At 41.3% G+C, this 19206-nt stretch overlaps 2 protein-coding genes and 1 long non-coding RNA gene across 5 annotated transcripts in view; 2 read left to right on the top strand and 1 right to left on the bottom strand.

The window, feature by feature from the left end:
* The window catches only part of fkbp10b (FKBP prolyl isomerase 10b), a 26060-nt gene extending 12594 nt beyond the window's left edge, over positions 1 to 13466 (top strand). The window contains exons 8-10 of the mRNA XM_027177651.2: positions 12062 to 12204; positions 12418 to 12581; positions 13226 to 13466. Of these exons, the coding sequence (XP_027033452.1) occupies positions 12062 to 12204; positions 12418 to 12581; positions 13226 to 13414 (496 nt within the window). The 3' untranslated portion in view covers positions 13415 to 13466. The remainder of the gene's footprint in view (positions 1 to 12061; positions 12205 to 12417; positions 12582 to 13225) is intronic.
* On the top strand, positions 1623 to 6699 carry LOC125145352. The gene is made up of 3 exons (XR_007143718.1): positions 1623 to 3145; positions 4542 to 4784; positions 4884 to 6699. It is a non-coding gene; the product is annotated as an uncharacterized LOC125145352 (long non-coding RNA).
* Positions 13235 to 19206, bottom strand: LOC113662638 (7-methylguanosine phosphate-specific 5'-nucleotidase-like). 3 transcript variants are annotated; one of them, XM_047817571.1, is made up of 10 exons: positions 19046 to 19206; positions 18244 to 18342; positions 16264 to 16333; positions 16012 to 16058; positions 15734 to 15819; positions 15533 to 15622; positions 15240 to 15402; positions 14920 to 15114; positions 14179 to 14519; positions 13235 to 13366 (listed from the first exon to the last, which is right to left on the bottom strand). In XM_047817571.1, exons 1-9 carry the CDS (start codon positions 19055 to 19057, stop codon positions 14205 to 14207), a joined length of 1077 nt encoding a protein of 358 aa, XP_047673527.1. In that variant the 5' UTR covers positions 19058 to 19206; the 3' UTR covers positions 13235 to 13366; positions 14179 to 14204. The 3 variants fall into 3 exon arrangements, with proteins under 3 accessions (XP_047673527.1, XP_027033453.1, XP_047673528.1); XM_027177652.2 differs by lacking the exon at positions 13235 to 13366 and having other exon boundaries at positions 13692 to 14519; XM_047817572.1 differs by lacking the exons at positions 13235 to 13366; positions 19046 to 19206 and adding an exon at positions 18465 to 18488 and having other exon boundaries at positions 13692 to 14519.

Genomic DNA, 19206 nt, shown 5'->3' with positions numbered 1-19206 from the left:
ATATGAGCGATATAGTTGTACATAAGTGTGGGAGTGCAAATACCAATATTTTGCAATATTATGCTTTTGTACAATATACAGCAGAAGTAGTGTTTAATATACAGATGATTTGATGATTGACAGTCCTGATAATGCAGTACTTATGATAATAAGCAGTGAATATAATTATGGTGAGTTGTTGATCAGGGTGAAAAGAAACTGGAAACTGTTCCTGTGTCTGGCAGTTTTAGTAAACAAGGTTCTGTAGCACCTGCCAGAAGGGAGGAGCTGGAAGAGGTTGTGTCCAGGGTGCGAAGGGTCAGTAGTGATTTTTCCTGCCTGGCTTCTGGTTCTTGTGTCGTACAAGTCCTGGAGAGTGGGCAGGGGGTGCCAATTATTTTTTCTGCTGTTTACTGTGCGTTGCAGTCTGTTTCTGTCCTGTATTGTTGCTGCACCAAACCAGATGGTGATGGATGTGCACAGGACAGATTCAATGACTGCAGTTTCGAACAGCATTAACAGCTCCTGTGGCAGACCATACTTCCTTAATTGGCGTAGAAAGTACATCCTCTGCTGGGCCTTTCTGATGATGGCGTTTATGTTGCATTCCCATTTCAGGTCTTGGGAAATGGTAGTGCCCAGGAACTTGAAGGCCTCCACAGATGACACCGAGCTGTTGGATATAACTGGGTATCATCAGCATAATAGTGGAAACTAATCCCATGCCTTTTAATGATGTTCCCTAAGGGAAGCATGCACATTGAGAAAAGCAGAGGTCCTAGAACAGATGCTTAAGGGACCCCATAATTAACTGGCAATAAACTGGAGGATTCACCATTTAATTATACAAAATGCTATCGATCAGACAGGTAGGATCTAAACCAACTTCAAGCCTGTCCCTGAATAATGTTGTGATCTGTAGTGTCGACTGCAGCACTAAGGTCAAATAGAACTAATAGTGACATGCAGTCTTGGTCCGAAGCTAAGAACAAGTCATTTTCAACTTTAAGTGCAGTTTCTGTGCAATGATGGGGCCTGAAACCTGACTGAATCGCTTCAAAGATATTGTTCTTCTGTAAGATGTAGCACAGTTGAGCAGACACAAACGTTTCTAGTATTTTAGACTTAAACAAAAGGTGTGAAATAGGTCTGTAATTTGATAGTTCATTAGGATCTAAATTAGCTTTCTTAATGTGGGGCCTAATACCTGCCAGCTTGAAGGATTTAAAGACGTGACCTAAAGATAAAGAGGAGTTAATAATAAAAAGGCTCATCAGCTTTATGTAACAATTCTTTCAGTAGTTTAGTTGGAATGGGATCTAGTGAACAAGTTGTTGAATTAGCTGTAGTAATAAGTTTATATAGCTCTTCCTGTCCTGTACTTGTAAAGCACTGTACTTGTGAGTGTAGGGCTTTGGGTAAGACTGGGTCATGAGATGCTCTCACAGGTTGAACATCAACTATTTTGTTCCTGATACTTTCAATTTTATCAGTGAAGAATCTCATAAAGTCCTCACTACTGAACTGTGATGGAACAGTGTGTTCAGATCTCTGTATTTTTTGTTAATCTAGCCACTGTGCTAAATAAGAACCTGGGATAGTTTTGATTATTTTCTATGAGTTTGCTCAGGTGCTCAGCCATAGCAGCTTTTAGAGCCTGTCTATAGCTGGACATACATTCTTAAAACCTCTAATTTAGTTTTTCTCCACTTTCGCTCAAGGTTATGGGTTGCTCTCTTGAGGGTGTGAATATTGTTTTGTCTCTAACCTTCTTTAATCAGATGGGGACAACAGTGTCTAATGTGCTAGTAAGGATAGTGCCTATGCTGTTAGTCATTTCATCTAGATTGCTTGTGTTTAAGGGTTATAGTAAGAAGTTGAGACAGATCAGGCAGGTTATTTGTGAATCTGTCTTTAGTGGTCAGAATAATAGTTCTACCAATTCAATAACGTGGTGAGACACGGTTAGTCTGTTCTATAGGTGTACAGTATTAGGTAATGGTCTGTGATGTCATCGCTTTGAGGTATGATATCTATATCAGTGACATCTATTCCGTGTGATATTATTAAATCTAGCATATGATTAAGACAATGAGTTGATCTAGTGATGTTTTGTTTAAGCCTAAATGAGTTTAGTAGGTCCATAAATTTGAGTCTTAAAGCATTGTTTGTATTGTCAACGTGAATGTTAAAATCTCCTACAATTAACACTATCAAAAAGCCCAAACTTTAGGAACTGTCTTTGTTTATTTCCTTGCTATTTTTCTGCTCTAATTACAGTAAGGTTATCTAGAGAACTTCTCATGCATTTACTTTTTGATCTCACTACTCGAGGAACGGACACAATTTCTATAAGATGAGCTATGTGTGCATTTGTATCAATTTGAAGTTTTGGTGAAGGATGGCTATTAAAATTAAGGCTTAAATTGTAGTTCACCAGTGAGAAGGTTTGCAGTGCCCTGGAGATATTGTCCGGGAGGATTTCCGCTCCAACTCTGCTGTGGTGCAAGCATGGAATAGCCTAGGGAGCTCCCAGTTATTCCAGTTATCAATAAAGAGTAGATTCCGATCGTGAAACCATGACTGTAACCATTCATTTAAGGCAAAAAGTCTACTAAACCTCTAGATTCCTCGCTGGTATGTGTGAAGCAGTCCAGACACGATGATCCTTGCCGTGGGATATGTGCTGCGAACCGTCTCCACCAGGGTCTTGAAGTCCCTCTTCAGGATCTTCGACTGCCTCAGGCTGGTGTTGTTAGTGCGAGCGTGAAGAACAACAGCTCTGTTGTGCTTGCTCAGGATCCCCGGTAACTGTGCAGTGACATCAAGAACACAAGCACCAGGTTAACAGCATGTTGGGTACCTTACCTTTAGCTACAGTAGCACGGATTTGGCGGACGAGGGAGTCTCCCATGATCACAGCGTTACGTTCCATCTCGTTTAGGGGCCCGGTGGTGGCCCGGAGGTGGCCCGGTGGTGGTGGCCCGATGCGAGCTCTTACCGACCGGAAAGATTCCAGCGTGGCTTTCCTCTCCCACAGCTGGGCCTGCTTCACATGTTGGTTGCGGATCTGCTTCTCCAATGCCTCCAGCTCCAGTTCCACCAAGTGCAACTCGAACATGTCCTCACCCGCACTCAAAGGCAGACACATGGTGTTATAGGGCAGGTACAACAAAGATAATTGGTGTGAGAAGGTGTAGAGAACTAGCAGTAACCGGGCTAGCAGGCTAGTGATGCTAACGGGCTAACCAGCTAGAAGTGAATGCTCAGGAAAACAAATAGCGAATATATATATATATATATATATATATATATATATATATATATATATATATATATATATATACACATTTGTAAGGAGTTAAAGTATAAACTCAAAGATAATCCAAAACTGACACATGAGAGTCCTGCAAAGTTAGGAACCATCTGGTTACCCTAGTGTTGGTGTTTTTAGCCCTGACCATCCATAACAGGCGAGCATGGTCGGTGACCAGGGTGAAGCGTCACCCTGCTAGGTAGTACCGAAGGTCCTCGATGGCCCACTTGATTGCTAGGGCTTCTTGTTTCACTGCCACATAGTTTTTCTCAGCAGGGGTCAGTTTCCGGGAGATAGACAGGACTGGGTGTTACTCCCCTTCAAACTCTTGGGAGAACGAATGCGAGGTCAAACTCGGGATTCCTCAAAACTGGGTGGGTGATAAAAGTCCTTATCCAGGGCGACTTACAGAAGTGCATAAATCTCTATCATTGGACACATTAACTCTGGTTTACTAGGTTACATACTTAAGATACCATGAGTCTAAAACATTGTTGTTTTTTTTTATAAACATATATGCAACAGACAGGGAAGGAAGTGCTAGTTCAAGTGTTTCATGAATAAGTTGGTCTTAAACCATCGTTTGAAAATAGCCAGTGACTCAGCTGTCCGGACAGTTTTAGTGATTTAGCTCTCCGTTTTGTACCCTAGGTGTGTACTCGTGTGGCCAGGTAAATGTGTGTGTTGGTATGTGTGTGTGCATATGTGTTTGGTCAGATCTTATCAAGCACATGCACCCACACTCCCCTAAAGTTCCCATGCTTTTAGCACATGGAATGTTTATGGCAGGAACATGGGCCTCCTGTTCTCTCTCCCTAGTCTAACACAGAATTTACTATGAAAGCATATGTAAACTCGATATTTAAAATTTCCACTACATTTCCCTCCTTTTCGCCATTTAGGACAAACTATATAAATGAAAATTTTAACATAATCATTACTTAAGGCATTCAAAATAGGTTTAGATGAAACATCAGACATAATATTTTCCCTTGGACTTTTTAATAACATAGTCATTAACTAAAAATGAAGAATAAAACTAAGCAAAGCTAATTTATCCATCCAAATTTTCAATGCCGGAGTATAGTCAGTTTGAATTGGATCAGGTGGAAAGTCCATAATTCGATCTCCGGCAGATGTGTGCTTTCGTCTATTCTCTGTGAAATAGGTTTATTCATGCTACACCGCTTAGAATGTTCAAACAGCATGCACCAGAGTGATTTTCTTCTCTGTGTCTTGATAACAGGATATTCAGGATGTCACTTGGTGATTCATGTAGACAGCACTAAACTTTAAGTGAACCTTCACCCTCCTTGACATATATCGGTGCTCGGAGTGCTGGCACTGCCCTTTTGCACTTTTGTCCCACCTCACCGAGGCTTAGGAACACCACCAGTCTAGGCTGTTTCGTGAGTGCGGGTAACACAGCCCCTCACTTAACTGGACAGAAATGCAGATGGTCTCAGGAGTTAATTTTTCATTGTTAACGGTGGGTTAACTGATTCGTTCTTTTATTCTTGGCTTGGCACTGGTACCCATTTGCAGTGGCTGGCATCGATTCACATTGTTCTCTCCGCTATTTTCACAGTGGTGGGAGTCGTCAACAAAATCTGGAACCAGCCAACGCTTGACCTTCCAGTTCTTTCTCCTGAAGTCTTTCACCGTGATCCACTCACCAGGGTTTAGGTCATGCAATGGATCTGCATGTGGTTTAGGAAGGGCATCCTTCACCTGTCTGTGAATATCAGATAACACAGAGGACACAATCACCGATATTGGATCTCTGGCTTCCCAGGGGACCCACTCCTGTGGTTAAGGGTCTTCCAAAAAGAATTTCAAATCGACTCAGATTAACTTTACCTCTTGCTCGTGCTCGCATGTGCATCAACACTATTGGGAAGGCTTTAACACATGACAAGCCTGTTTCAGGGCAGCATTTTGCTGAATAACTGGAATGCCTCTCCCAACGTTGTTCATTGCACATACAACACAGCGTTCACAAATTTTTTGGGAGTAATTAGTAAAGCCTATGACATGCCAATGTTTCCTTATTTCTGGTACCATCCCTTCTTTTGACACATGGTCTTTACCATGTGTCAACTTAGCATAAAAAGGAAACAATTGCTAAACACGGTTTCCCTGAGGGACCATACCAAACACCTTGTTTTTGAACACTTCCCACCTTCCTCCAGCGTTGTTTCTCCTCACAATCACTCGTACCATGTAATTCAGTGAGATTTTGGATAGAAAAAAACAGTTTAGTCATGATGTTTGTGTTTTGTTTCTGCTCAGGTAGCTTTGCTGCTGCCTTTTCCACTGGATCAGCTTTTGCTTTACCTATGGAAAAGGATCATTATTACGTGTATGCATTATTATGTGTAGGATTGCCTCAAAGAGGTCAGCTATTAGGCCATGGTGTGTGATGGGTTTGCCCAAGGAGGCCAAAAGCCCCTGATGTTTCCACAGTGTCCCAATGTCATGTGTAATGCCGAAGGCGTATTTGCTGTTAGTATACACAGTCAAAGTCTTACCCTCTGCCAATTTGCAGGCTTCTATAATGGTGGTAAGTTCTGCTGCCTGTGCTGAGTAATGAGATGGGAGTTTAACTGAAAGTAAAATTTAATTCTGGGTAACTACTGCAAACCCCACACAGTTTTGACCTGTTTCTGAGTTCCTGGATGCTTTCCAGATATAATTTTAGATCAGGATTTGTCGGCAATGTCTCCTGCAAATCAGGTCTTGGGCTACAAACATCATTAACCCTCTGAGGTCTAAGGGTATTTTTAGGGCCTGGAGAAGTTTGGTCATACTCTGACATTTGTGCTTTTTTCAGTTGCATATAAAGATATAAATGGCTAAAGTCTAATGTAATCAGCACAAACTGGACTACAATAAGTGAGCAGCATGTATGTACATGATTGTGTTTTTGAGAAAACAATGTTTATGCGTGGCTAGTGAAAATGAAACATTTTAAATCACTTGAATAAGGCCATAAAACACATACAGAACATTGGTTCACAGGACTTTTGAGAACTGGATCTTGTAGCTTAGAGTTTTTGCTTCAAAATTATGTGAAAATCATCTTGTTTACTTACTCACAGAAAACAATATATTGATTTAAATTTTCTAAGACACTTTTTGTTGGTAAAGGGCATATGCGAGTAGGCGTCAACTATCATGAATATTAGTGTGATTCACACCTGAGAAGACAAAGGCCCACATAATGAGCTGCATAATGAGCCTTACAGGTAGGTGTGTGACTGAGAGAGGAGTTACAAGAAAGAATGTGAGGACGAAATAAATGTGTATATTTTTGTTTGTAGTTTATTTAGAATATGTAACTATCACACAAAATAACTTTAGAAGTTAGTAATAACAAAGAAGACACAATCAGGGCAAAACTGTGCAACAAAAAAAGTGTCAACAGGAAGAGTGCAAGATAAAAAAGGGTGTAAGGTTTGTAGAAGCCCACTAACCTACTCTGTCACATAGTACCCAGAATTGAACAGTTATACATCTTTGTGCCACAGTTCCTTTTCAGCTGAACACACAAGTGAACATCACATGCCTGGCATTTCTAAGGAGTGTCCTGCCTCTTACCATGCTTTTCTTGGCTTTGCAAAGCACACAGGTCCGGATTTCATGTACTGAGTCATTCCTGTGTCTCGGGGACGTGTACATGATTACCTGAATCACCTCGGTTCATTTGCATATGAACAGCGCGCTCAGAGGGAGGCGGGAAAACATTAGCTATAATTAGGCGAAACAGGAGAAACCGGACCACTCCTTACTTTCTTACAGATTACATAAAAATAGATTATTTGTTTTTGACTTGAATTTGTTTATTTAAAAGTAGATATTTCAAGCTTTCTATCTATATATTTATCTTGTATTTGAGGCAAGTATTCGCTGAGATTCGGGTTGTTTTATTTATTTGTCTGTGAAGAGTGGTGACCGAGATGGCAGAGAACGCACTCTGTATATTTTCTTTATTCTACAAAAGTACAGTGTTTTTTGTTATTATGTGTGTATACAAATAAAACTAGACCCTTTACAGATTTGATTGATGTATTGCTTTTATCTGTATAATCGAAACTGAAAGTGTAATTTAAGTTAATTTCGGCATTAACAGGAGATTATGCCACAAAATGCGTATACGCGTTCATGGACTCCAGAGGGTTAACCACACTCACACAATCATAAGGTTCCCCATAATGCTCTTTGGGAAGAAGTGTGACAGGGTTAAAAGTTGTACATTGTTTAAATGTGACATTCGGCATTTCTAAAAGCACAGTGTTATATCTCAACCATTGTGCAGCTGTCAAATGTGCTGTTTTTTGTTCCAAAATCAGTTGCGACACTGCGTGTGGTACCTACAGAGTTAATTCGCTGTAGCCTACAATGTCCACATTACTTTGCAGTGTTACACAATAACACAATAACACAATACACAATAGCACTCAGCGGTGCCTCTACAACAGCATAATCGGGTATGAACATCCTACAGCATAAACACATGCCTAAAAAAGACATTAACTGTTTTTTTGTAACCATTTTTGGAATTTTCAGAATTGCCTCTATTCTGCTTTACACGAGTCATTTACCTTCTGCAGAAATTAAATGTCCTAGGTACATCACTTACAACAAATTTCAGATTTGACAGGCTTTCTTTACTGGGAATAGTGGGGTTAGCACAGGAGACATCTCACATGGTACAATAACTCCAGCTTTTAACAGGGAGTTGAACACCGGTGTTATACCTGCGATAGCTCCTGGTTTTAGGGGATATTAAGCCTTTTTTTAATAACCGGTTAATGGAGTAATGGTCACTGAAGGGCAATTTTTAATGAGGCCTACATCATATTTTCCATCCACCCACAACTCTTTTGGCACCTTTTGTAATCATGTATCTGAAGATTCTAATTTATTCAGGGTCCAGTCTACAGTTCTGGCCCTGTGCCAACACATTGCTTAAATTTTGCACCATGGGTTAGGATCTGATCGGTAATCAGGACGGATCTACACATCTCTTTTCGCCCTAATCATCCAATTTAATGGTGTGCTATATGCATTCAATTTTGAGCTGTAAAAGACAGCTGTCTGCTCAGTTTGCTCCCAATCATGAGTCTGAGTGAACTGTAACATCCATTTTCCCAAGGTATCCCACTCATCATTGGCAGATTTGGCTAAAGAGACATGTGGAGATGCGGTTCATTTGGAATGGGTGTGGATAACCAGCCTGAGTTAAAACCCGCGATAAGTCAAACTCTATAGCACATATGGGCTTACTCCATATCAAACGTTTCAACATCAGTATATCTGGCTTATCTAACTTCCTATACCACTTTCTCATAGCTCATCCGGTTTGCGTCTGTGTATGTGTGCAGTGCAATGTAAAGTTTCTGGTTTTATGTAGTCTACAGTACCTGACCAGATGCTATGGATCTATTGATGATAGTGGTAATGAAGGGCAGAAGGTCTTGCAAGATGGTCTGGAGCGTAGTGGAAGGGAGTGGATTCAATGGGCAGGTGGTAGGATTGCAAGACAGGATGAGTTGTAAAATCTCTTCTACCGCTACAGTTGAAAAATGCGAAAATGAACGAGTGTGGGAATCCAGATTGTGAGATGTAAGTGCAGTCAGGGCAGAAGTAAAAGTCCTGCAGATTTGCTCAACCTTCTCATGGTAGAAAGAAGCAAAGTCTTCTGCATCAGGGAGGATGAAGCAGGTGGAGCCGGGGGGTTGAGTAGAGAAGAGATGATGATGTGGAGCTTCTGGGGGTCTTGTGCTGAAACTTCAAGCTTTTCCTTGACTGGCCTTCCGGAGGGTTGCCAGAACCTCCCTTGATGGAATTGGTTGACCCACGTAGCGTAATGGTTTATGACATCGTCCAGATAAGCCACAGCAAAGGACCGATTGGGGAGGAGGACAATGTCCATGAGGCGCTGGAATGTGGCGGGTGCCCTATTTAGGCCAAAAGGAAGGACCTGGTTCTGCTAGTGGCCATTGCAACCAGGACGTGGGCCATCTGCCAATAGTCCTTGGTCAGGTTAAGGGTGGAAATGAACCGGGCCTTCCCTAGGCACTCCATAAATCATCCACTCAGGGAAGGGGATAGCTGTCGAATTCCAGATTCCAGAATTCCAGATGGAGGTCATTACAGAGGTGGATGCTTCCGTCCGGCTTAGACACCACCACGATGGGCCTGGAACATGGGTTGGCTGAATATCCTCGTATTTTAATATTTGCTCCACTTCCTCCTCCGTGGCATGACAGTGGACTTCCAGGATCCGGTATGACCATTGTCATACCACCATCTCAGGAGGGGTTTTGATCTCATGGTGCACCAGCTGTGTCAGTCCTGGCATGATGGAAAAGAAGTTGGCAAACAGGTAGATTATCTCTGTGATGTCTTGCTGCTGGGCTGGTGCGAGATCTTCCCCACTCTTCAGATCTGTCACAGGGGAAGCAAATTCAGACACAGCATGGGCCGGAGGAATCCACTGCTTCAGTATGTTAATGTGGTACAACTGTGTGTCTGCGCACTAACCTGGGGGTTGCAGTTTGTAGTTGACTGGGCCTAACTTCTTGAGGATCCCTGCCATTTTGCCAGGAACTTGCAGGTGGCACTAGAGACAAGCGACATAAACTGGTTTCCCTGTTGGAAGTCTCATGGTTGGACTAATCAGTTGTTGAATCTTTGTTGGGTGCACTGGGCTTCCTTCAAGTGCGCCTTTACAATGATCCAAACATGGTCAATTTGTGCTTGAGTATCATTGATGATCGAGCAAAAGGGGGAAGGCTGCTCCTCCAATTCTTTCTGGGCCATAGCCAGCAGTTCGAAGAGGACATAAGGAAGAAGGAGGTCCCAGTTCCATCCCTCCTGGTCTACAACCTTCCATAACATCCTCTTCAATATCTGATTAAAGCCCATCAGTCTGGGGGTGATAGACAGATGTCGTTAGATTTTTGACCTGCAACAGCTGACATTAGTCGAGACATAAAGATCGTACCTTGATCAGTGTGCACATCCATTGGTATTCCAATCTGGCTGAACATCGTGAGGAGCTCCCTGGCAATGCCCATGCTGATCCTTTTAAAAAGAACACAGATGATAGGGAATGGAATGAGAGGTGTCGGTCCTGGTTTCTGAGGGAAGTCTGTTGGCACTGGGAGCAGGCCAGAAAGAAGGATAGGACCTCCACATTCATGCCTGGCCATGTGAATCGATCTCAGGGCCTCTCCAGTGTATTTTTCAGGCTAAGGTGTCCCCCCAGTGGGTGTGTATGGACTAGGTAGTGCGCAGGTGGAGGGAAGGTGAGCAGGCGAGGGGCAATAAGCAGGTCATGTTATGATACAACAGGCCGTTCTTTACCAAGAAGTATGAAGCTGGCAACGGCGGTGCAGGGTTGGTCCTTTCCGCTTCTATCTGTAGGACCTGGCCCCAACAGTGCTTCAGCCAGTTATCCTTTTAATGTACCCTCCAGGATAGCCTGCTGGAACACAGATGAGATGGGGTTAGATAAGGGATTGAACTCCCCTGGAGAGGACTCATCAGCATCACTTTCTTCTTTAGCCATGCATGCCTGCTGTACCCGGACCTTCTTTCAAGACTTTCTTCCTGGTGGCCAGATCCATGGTGGCTGCAAAGCGTGGCCAGTCATTTCCAAGTAACAGGGGGACAGGGGGTCAGGGATAAGGTCAACGAGGAGCGGGCAATTGCCAACCTTCCTGCAGATCACTGTGTGGTAGGACCGACTTGCTGTGGCAGGGAGAATGGCTGTAGCAGGGAACGTGCTGGCCATTCACCTCAATGGTGAGCCGGGGTGCCTTAGAGTGTGCAGAAGCATGCATTTACATTTATAGTTCCAGCATTTAGCAGATGCACTTATCCAGAGCAGCTTAAATTTCTAAAACTAAACAATTTAGGGTAGCCTGGTGGTCCTGTGATCGAACTCACAACCCTAACCATATCCATGAACCTAACCTTAACCTAGTGTAAGATTTGTAAGCCTTGTTAGCTAACTGAAAGGAGCCAAATCTAAACACATAACTCAGGCTTTTAATGTTAATATATTAATGTTCACAAGTGTCAACTCTGTCCTGAGATTACACACGATTCATGTAGTTAGCTTTTAAAACAGTTCGAAGCTTTATACTACAGAGTACAACATCACTAATTGTGTGTCCATTATAATCCTTTTCTTAATAAATTCCCCACAGTTATGGAAAAGCAACTTAAAGTGCTGGTGTTTACTCATTTTACAGTGGTTCCTTTTAAAGGTTTTCAAAAAGAACAGCACAAAAATTTGCCTCACAGTACACTTATCTGGCTGAGCTGGACATTTGCTGATTTCAGACTGAGCTGGGGTGGAGTTAGGTGCATGTCTGTAAAATGACTGATGGAACCCTTTCCAAACATGAACTGGGCCAAATTGCAGTTTTCCAAACGGGTGTTCAGCCATTTAACACATTTGTTCTGTGGACGCACCTATACCTTGATGTTTTATTATATTCTCCAGATTATTTTACAAGAAAAAAAAAAAACGAAACAAAAGGAATAATCATGTATCATGTGTTACGTGCAATTTGAATTTCATAAAAGCATCAAAGTTTTAATAGCAACGTTGTTCATCAGTTTCGTCTGTTTTATAAATATGCATGAAATATTCATCTGAATTGTTATGAATCAGACTCTTTCAAACAGGAGTGTGAAGATGATGACTAAGCGATGTGTGTGTGCGTGTGTGTGTGTGTGCTGGAACAGGAATGATTACAACGTTCCTCAGGATGTGCAGTTAGGAGGAGATAAAGTGATCAATGGTCTGGATGATGGACTGAGGGGGATGTGTGTGGGTGAGAAGAGGATCATCATCATCCCTCCACACCTGGGACATGGAGAGAGAGGAGGTGAGACATGAGAGAAAGAGAGAGATGAACACACAGTGTAATATGAATTTTATGAGTTCTTTATTGTGGTGTTGTATTTATAATGATAACATTTCTTTAGTAATGATCACATTTCACTGAGACACTGATGCATCATCACAGTCGTAATGTGACGATATCTCTGATAAACACACCATTCTTAAATATCTCAACCTCCCACTCTCTCTGCCTAAGCTGGGAGTGTTCCTGGCAGTGCTGTGCTGCGGTTTGAGGTCGAGCTCATCTCCATGCAGAAAGGTGTTCCTGAAGGTTACCTGTTTGTTTGGCTGGACGAGACGCCCAAGGAGATTTTCGAGACTATGGACTTAAATCAGGACAAAGAAGTTCCACAGGAGGAGGTAACACACACACAGAAATTCTCTGTAATACTCTCTTAAGCTAGTCCATAGACTAATATGGGAAGTCGTGGCCTAATGGTTAGAGTGTCTGACTCCTAACCCTAAGGTTGTGGGTTCGAGTCTCGGGCCGGCCACAACTGAGGTGCCCTTGAGCAAGGCACCGATCCCCCAACTGCTCCCCGGGTGGCGCAGCATAAATGGCTGCCCACTGCTCCGCGTGTGTGTGTGTGTGTGTGTGCGTGTGTACGTACTTTGGATGGGTTAAATGCAGAGAACAAATTCTGAGTATGGGACACCATACTTAGCCGTACGTCACGTCACTTTCACTTCAATATGTTCAAAGCATTAAAAGAGAGTTTAGGGTGCAGGGCTATGTGCTGCTAAGGGGGTGTGGCCGAGAGTGCCACATGGCTGCAGAATACAGAGAAGGCATGCCTAGGTGCTATGATGTGACCATCACGTTAACTAAACATGCCACACTATTAAGGATAATCTGAAGCATACCCTCTAACTCTGCATCTTGTGTTATTGATATTAACATGTTTCAGACTTTAATTTCCAAATTGACCTTGTGCATGAAAAGGATGAAGTCTTGAATATCACCACATTTAAAGTCTCTATTGTCATCTCTTTTTTCTCTGCAGTTCTCAGAGTTCATAAAACGTCAAGTGGCAGAGGGTAAAGGTCGTCTCAAACCGGCCAGGGATCCAGAAAGCATCATCGGAGACATGTTCAAAAACCAGGACAGGAACGGAGATGGACGAATCACAGCCGACGAACTCAAACTGAAATTGGAGGAAGACGAAGAGAAAGCTCGTCATGAAGAACTGTGAGAGTCTCTCTCTTGCTCTCTCGCTCTCTCTCACACACACACACACACACACACACACACACAAACAAAAAAAACCAATTCCTCTCTGAGATGAAAACCACTCTGGATTTTGTCTTTTCTAAAATCAAATCAAAAAAAAAAAAGAACTAAAAAGTGTTCTTGTACTGTTTGTTTACTTTTTTCTTATTTTGAACAAGAAAATAATGTGGCCTTCTTTCTCCAGTCCATACACATGGAATGATGAGAGACTTTATTTTTTTCAAAAAGAAAAAAATGTGTTTTGTTGACTCTACAGTGTTAGATTTTTTTATTGTACAATAATCTGAATAAATGACTTTCTGTGTTTAAAAGCCGAAAGGTTACTGCAGTTTACCTGACGGCCAGCAGAGGGACATAAACACGATACACTACAGCTTTTAACATTTAATATTCATTGAAACATGACCTACTAAAAAGTTTCCTTATTTCAGTTGTAAGACAGTAAAAAGTGTATGTGAAAAGAGGTGCAAATGTTTCTTCTGGATGGTAAAATGTCCGGTGTGTGTTTGTACAGTATTTTAAATATAATTTTATGCCAAAGGAATTAGTAGGTAAAAAAGAAGAAAAACCTAATGAATAAAATTCTGTGAACACAGTGCCACTGAATATGTAATGGATTTTTTATAAACAATTTATAAAAATCAAATTCAAAATGAAATGTCTTAGAAAAAAACAAAATATGACAGATGAGATGAGACACAAAAAAGGAGAATAATTTAAAACTACTGTAGTTTTTTTTGTAGACTTTTAGCTTATTCTTGTTTGGCTAGCGGCTGGGATGCTGGTGTCCCTTTAGCTGAGGAGCATTTCTGACGTTTCTGACAGTGGGGCATCCCAACACACGTCTCCCCGGGGAGGTAATGTTTCTGACAGTAAGACGTCTCAACAGGTGTGTCCTCGGGCAGGTTACGTTTCTGACAGTGAGGCGTCTCAACACGTGTCTCATGTTTCTGACTGCCTTCTCCTGCTGTGATGTAGTAGAGAATTGCGTTTGGGACGTCCAGCGTCTCGTCTTCCTCCAGCACAATGTCATAAGAGCTGACATATGCCTCTCTTCGCTCCTCAACCTCCACACAGCAAAATATAATCAATTTAGTTTAAATATTAAATATTTATAAAATCACATGTCTCTGAACTAAAGGAAGCTGCACCGTAAATCATTTCTATCAAACACAAGGTCAGAGATTCTTCTTTTAACATTAAAGCTCAGATAATTCCTAACAACAAAAGGTCAAGTACATAAATTTATTTAATTATATATTTATTTGTTTAACTTAACATATGAACAAAAACGTTCTATTTTTATTAACTAACACGGTAAAATTAAACAGTGGTTCCTTTTTTTTTTTGCCTATTTTTGAAAAATCTTTTCTTTGAAAGTTTTGTAATAAAGACTGTGATTTAGTCATGATTCAGTGTTATAAATAAGCTCATATGTTTTGTGGTCGTGTCCTGTGGGCCTGTCACCTTGTCGTTGAGGTAGCCGATGCGCAGGATGTTTTCGAGGTCTTGCACGCCGTCGGCCATGTCCAGGTCTCCCAAGGAGTCTCCCAGCAACAGCACATTGGTGCGATCGTGTACAAACTGGTGTATGTTTTGCAGAGCTCCTTCTCTTTTATTAAACGTGTGGATCAACTCGCCCTTAAATGCACACGCAAAACCCTGACACACACACACACACACACACACCTTAATAGAGATAGAGAGATCTACTCAGCCGTGAAAGTTTAGTCTTAATGCTGTGTGAGGAAGAGTCGGCATAAGTGTTTGAGCTGAAGAGTGATTACGTCTTTGTCGTAGTCCATGTAGTTGGAGAAGACACGCACGTTTGAGGAGAAGACACCATGTCCGATTATCACTTCCTCTAAAATATCTCCGACTCCAGCCGAGAAGATCAGCAGTGGGACAGCGTTCTCCTTCAGCACGTCAAAGAAAGACCTGTAGCCTTCTCTAATACACACACACACACACACACACACACACACACACACACACACACACACACAGAGCATGATGTGAAGATGTAAACACACGGAGAAGTGCACTAACTATCATATGGAACATGATGCTTTGTGGGTACCTCAACATGGCACCTGAATCTCTAACAGCTTGAGCCAGCTGGTCTTTCCTAATTCGCTGCTTGATGAGCAAAGTGTGAGCTTGCGTCCACCTGACACACACACAGTTTTTCAAAGGCTGGTTTGTCACAATTCTGTTGAATAACTAACAAATAAAATGTACCAGACTGAATCTGAGTGTTAATGACAGCGTGATCACTGACCACTCCTGCATGTGAGGAATTTTCTCCTCGACAGACTTCGAGCTGTCGATCTCAATGGGATAATAGTAAGACACCAAATCTGACATCTGCATTAAAAGGAGGAGAGAAAAAACAGATATAAGAAGCGGAGTGAAAAATTAAACGAATTTTTAGTGCAGGAAATCGAGTCTCAAACATCACGTCAGCAACATAAAAAAATCTGATTCCTCTTCTGTCTGCTTTTGTCTGTCAATGTTTTGTATCAAACGTTTTAGTCATGAACGCTGGTGGGTTTTTACCTTTGCTTTACACTCCTCACTAATCAGAGTGGTGTTGTGAAGAATATCTGAGAAGGAAAAATAAAAATAATAAACTATAAACCGCTGATTTAATTACTTAACGTCATTTAACCAATCAGGAAGCAATCTGTAAAGAGCCGTGTGTTAATGCAGAGTCACTGCTGCAGCTCTGAGGGGATTGATTTATGAGTTAACAAGAAACCATTCACACAAACAGAAAAAGTGTTGGAAACATTTATTCTGTTTACTCACTGTGTGTTGTAGGGCAGCGTTTCCCTTTATGAGCAAATCTGGTGAGTGTCATGTCAAAGTCAGAGATCACCTAAACACACAAACACGCACATATACACACACTTAGTGTAGCCAGTCCTCTTACATAAATGTTTTTGTTTTCATGGAGAAAACTGGAGAACACTGAGGAAACACACATAACATGTGAAACTCCACACAGACATTAACATCAAGCATCGCGTTGGTTCAGACAGGCCACGTCGTCTAGCATGCATCAGCTGTTAATCAGCTGTTCATGACGCGCATCAATCCAGTTACAACATCCATATTATCCGACCCTTTAAATTCCCATTCATCCCTGCTGCCACGATTTAAACTCCATCACTGCTACGCGATTTAAACTTGCCGGCTATTAAGAGTTTAAACCGCAAGCTAGCTCCTTTTGTGTTCCTAATATGGAACTATAAGTGGTTGTGATTATTATTAGTATATTTGAGCTGAAAGGAAAGTTTGAATATGTTTTAAACTTACGGTTAATCGATATGGCGTGTATGTTCGCATATTACCTTAGGGCTGGCGTGTTGTACAGTCTGTTATGCTACGCTATGCTAGGTCTGGTATGTTATGCTATGCTTCGCTATGCTACAGGGCTCTCAAGATTTAAAGATCTTTAAATCTCCAACCCCACAGCAACCCCCCCAAAAATATTTAAAATAAAATGGGTAAGTTGTGTTTGGTAAGAATCACTGACCAAAATTTAACCAAATACAAAGTATTTGTTTAATTTCCATTTATTAATTTGTGTGTGTGTGTGTGTGTGTGTGTGTGTGTGTGTGTGTGTGTGTGTGTGTGTGTGTGTGTGTGTGTGTGTGTGTGTGTGAGTGAGTGAGAGAGAGAGATTATGACTGGTGTTGTTTATTGTAAGTGTTTGTTGACTTTTTGGACTTCTTTATCATGTAATGTTGCTCCCATTTAAAACAGTTCGGCACAAGCCCGGCCATTTTTAGGGTCGTGATTGAGGACAATGTCCTGTCTAGTGACAATCTGTTTCGTGTTGAGGTTTTGTTCAAACCGACCATCGAAATTTTTTTTTTTCATTGGTCTCATTTGACAAAGTGGCCCTGACTGAACTGAGATCAGGTAAGGACAGGACTGTGCATGTCTGTGTGTCAATGTGTGTGGTGAGGAATTCACAAAGGTTTGAGGATAAGCACAGAAACCAAACTAAAGAATCCCAAGTGATGGCTGTTTTCTCCTCTAACTGTTTAATTCTGATGTCTTATTCTCACTCTGACTTCTTCTCAATCACTTTATGTTGCTCCATCAATTTACAACACCAGCTGAGGGCCACTGAGATGCTGGACCCTCAGAGATATCCAAGCTTCCCTCACTATAACTGTCTGAAACACTGCCTGTTACCCTATAAGGCTTTAACCTCTCCTCATCCTCAGCAGGATCTGAACAGTCTGTACACACCGAGCTGATCAGTCAGACCTACTGGAGTCTAACTAAGAGAAGGAAAGGGTTTGTTCTACCTCTTCACCTTTCTCTGCTCAAAGTCTGTGGACCATTTTATAACTCTGGACTTATTTTGCTCTTGTCAATCTGTCCATCGCACCTTCCTGAGTTACACAAAGACCAACATTACTCAGTCTTTCTAGTTCTCTCCAGGTTTTTGGGGGATTTTTACAGCCAAGATGTTTTGTTCTCTGGAAAAAATTTGATTTGGTAGCACAGGATTCTTCTTTTAAACTCCTAGCAGTGAAGACACAAATGTAATGTCTTATGACTGGCTAGAATAGCTATACTCATGTTTATGTGAATGGCAGAGGGCTTTGGCTGAATGTGTGTGACACGCTTCTCCAAAAAAAAAAAAGTTATATAAAATATGATTACAAAAATCACAAAATCCTGGAGGTACAGATTATAAAATGGTATGATTATTATCATATGTATATATTTCTTTATTTATATATATTTTATTTCCTGTTTCCTCAGTACCTGAAGTGTAGAAGCTCCTGCTCTCTGCATGTTGCTGATGATGGTTTCCACTCGTCCTTGGTCTCTCATACGCACTGACGCATTGTTCAGCTCCGGAATCTAAAAAAGACAAACCTTTAACTCTATTAAACTGATTTTATTTAAATGACTCAGGCAGATTTTCATCGTAATCACATTATCACTAGATCCAGTGAAAGGAAATAAGGTTTTGGATCCTGAACCTGAGGTATAGCACACAGGACAACGTATACGTCACTGACATAAAAAAGCACAGCGGGAACACCAGCCCTTTATTCCCGCTGTGCTTTTTTATGTCAGTGACGTATACGTTGTTTTTTTAGGGGACATGATTGGCTGCTCAAAAAAGGGCTATACAAATAAACTTGAAATGAATTGAATATCTGACCTCCAAACATTAGAACACACACACACACACACACACACACACACACACACACACACACACACACACACAGAGTGTGTTAACGCTGAGTATAGTTTAATTAAGCTGGGTGTTGGGGTCTGTGTGTGATAGCTGATGAACAGGAACACACTCCAGCTACTTAAGAAAGTACAATTCTATTCAAATAAAATGAATAGTTTCATGATAATGAAAATAATAATAGTAAATGTTATTATTATTATTATTATTATTATTAATAATAACACATGGCATGTAATAACAACATTTTTACTAGTCAGTAGCAATAATACAGCTGTGGAACAGACGATTGAATGACGAGGTGAAATAAATTAGTAATAAACAGATAAAGATGAATCTTTGCCATTTTAAACATCTTACCATTTTAAACATAATGATCCGCACTATGCGTGTTTCTAATCCTGAATAATCACCGTGTTTCCCAACAGGAAAATAAACGAGTTAAGACTTTAATAAGGAAACCTGTGTGTAAATAAAAAACCGCATTTAGGTAGCTGTGAATTTCGCCTGATCAAAAGCTA

The sequence above is a fragment of the Tachysurus fulvidraco genome, chromosome 8, assembly GCF_022655615.1.
Source record: "Tachysurus fulvidraco isolate hzauxx_2018 chromosome 8, HZAU_PFXX_2.0, whole genome shotgun sequence".
NCBI lineage: Eukaryota > Metazoa > Chordata > Actinopteri > Siluriformes > Bagridae > Tachysurus > Tachysurus fulvidraco.
The sequence above is the reverse complement of the archived record's forward strand: the minus strand, read 5'-3'. Positions and strand labels throughout refer to the sequence as shown.

Excerpts from the sequence above, each read along its gene's own strand:
- LOC113662638 (XM_047817571.1), bottom strand. Across the intron at positions 15,820-16,011 it reads GTGAGGAGTGTAAAGCAAAG|ATGTCAGATTTGGTGTCTTA; the intron begins GTAAAAACCCAC and ends CTTTTAATGCAG. Across the intron at positions 15,623-15,733 it reads ATTCCTCACATGCAGGAGTG|GTGGACGCAAGCTCACACTT; the intron begins GTCAGTGATCAC and ends TGTGTGTGTCAG.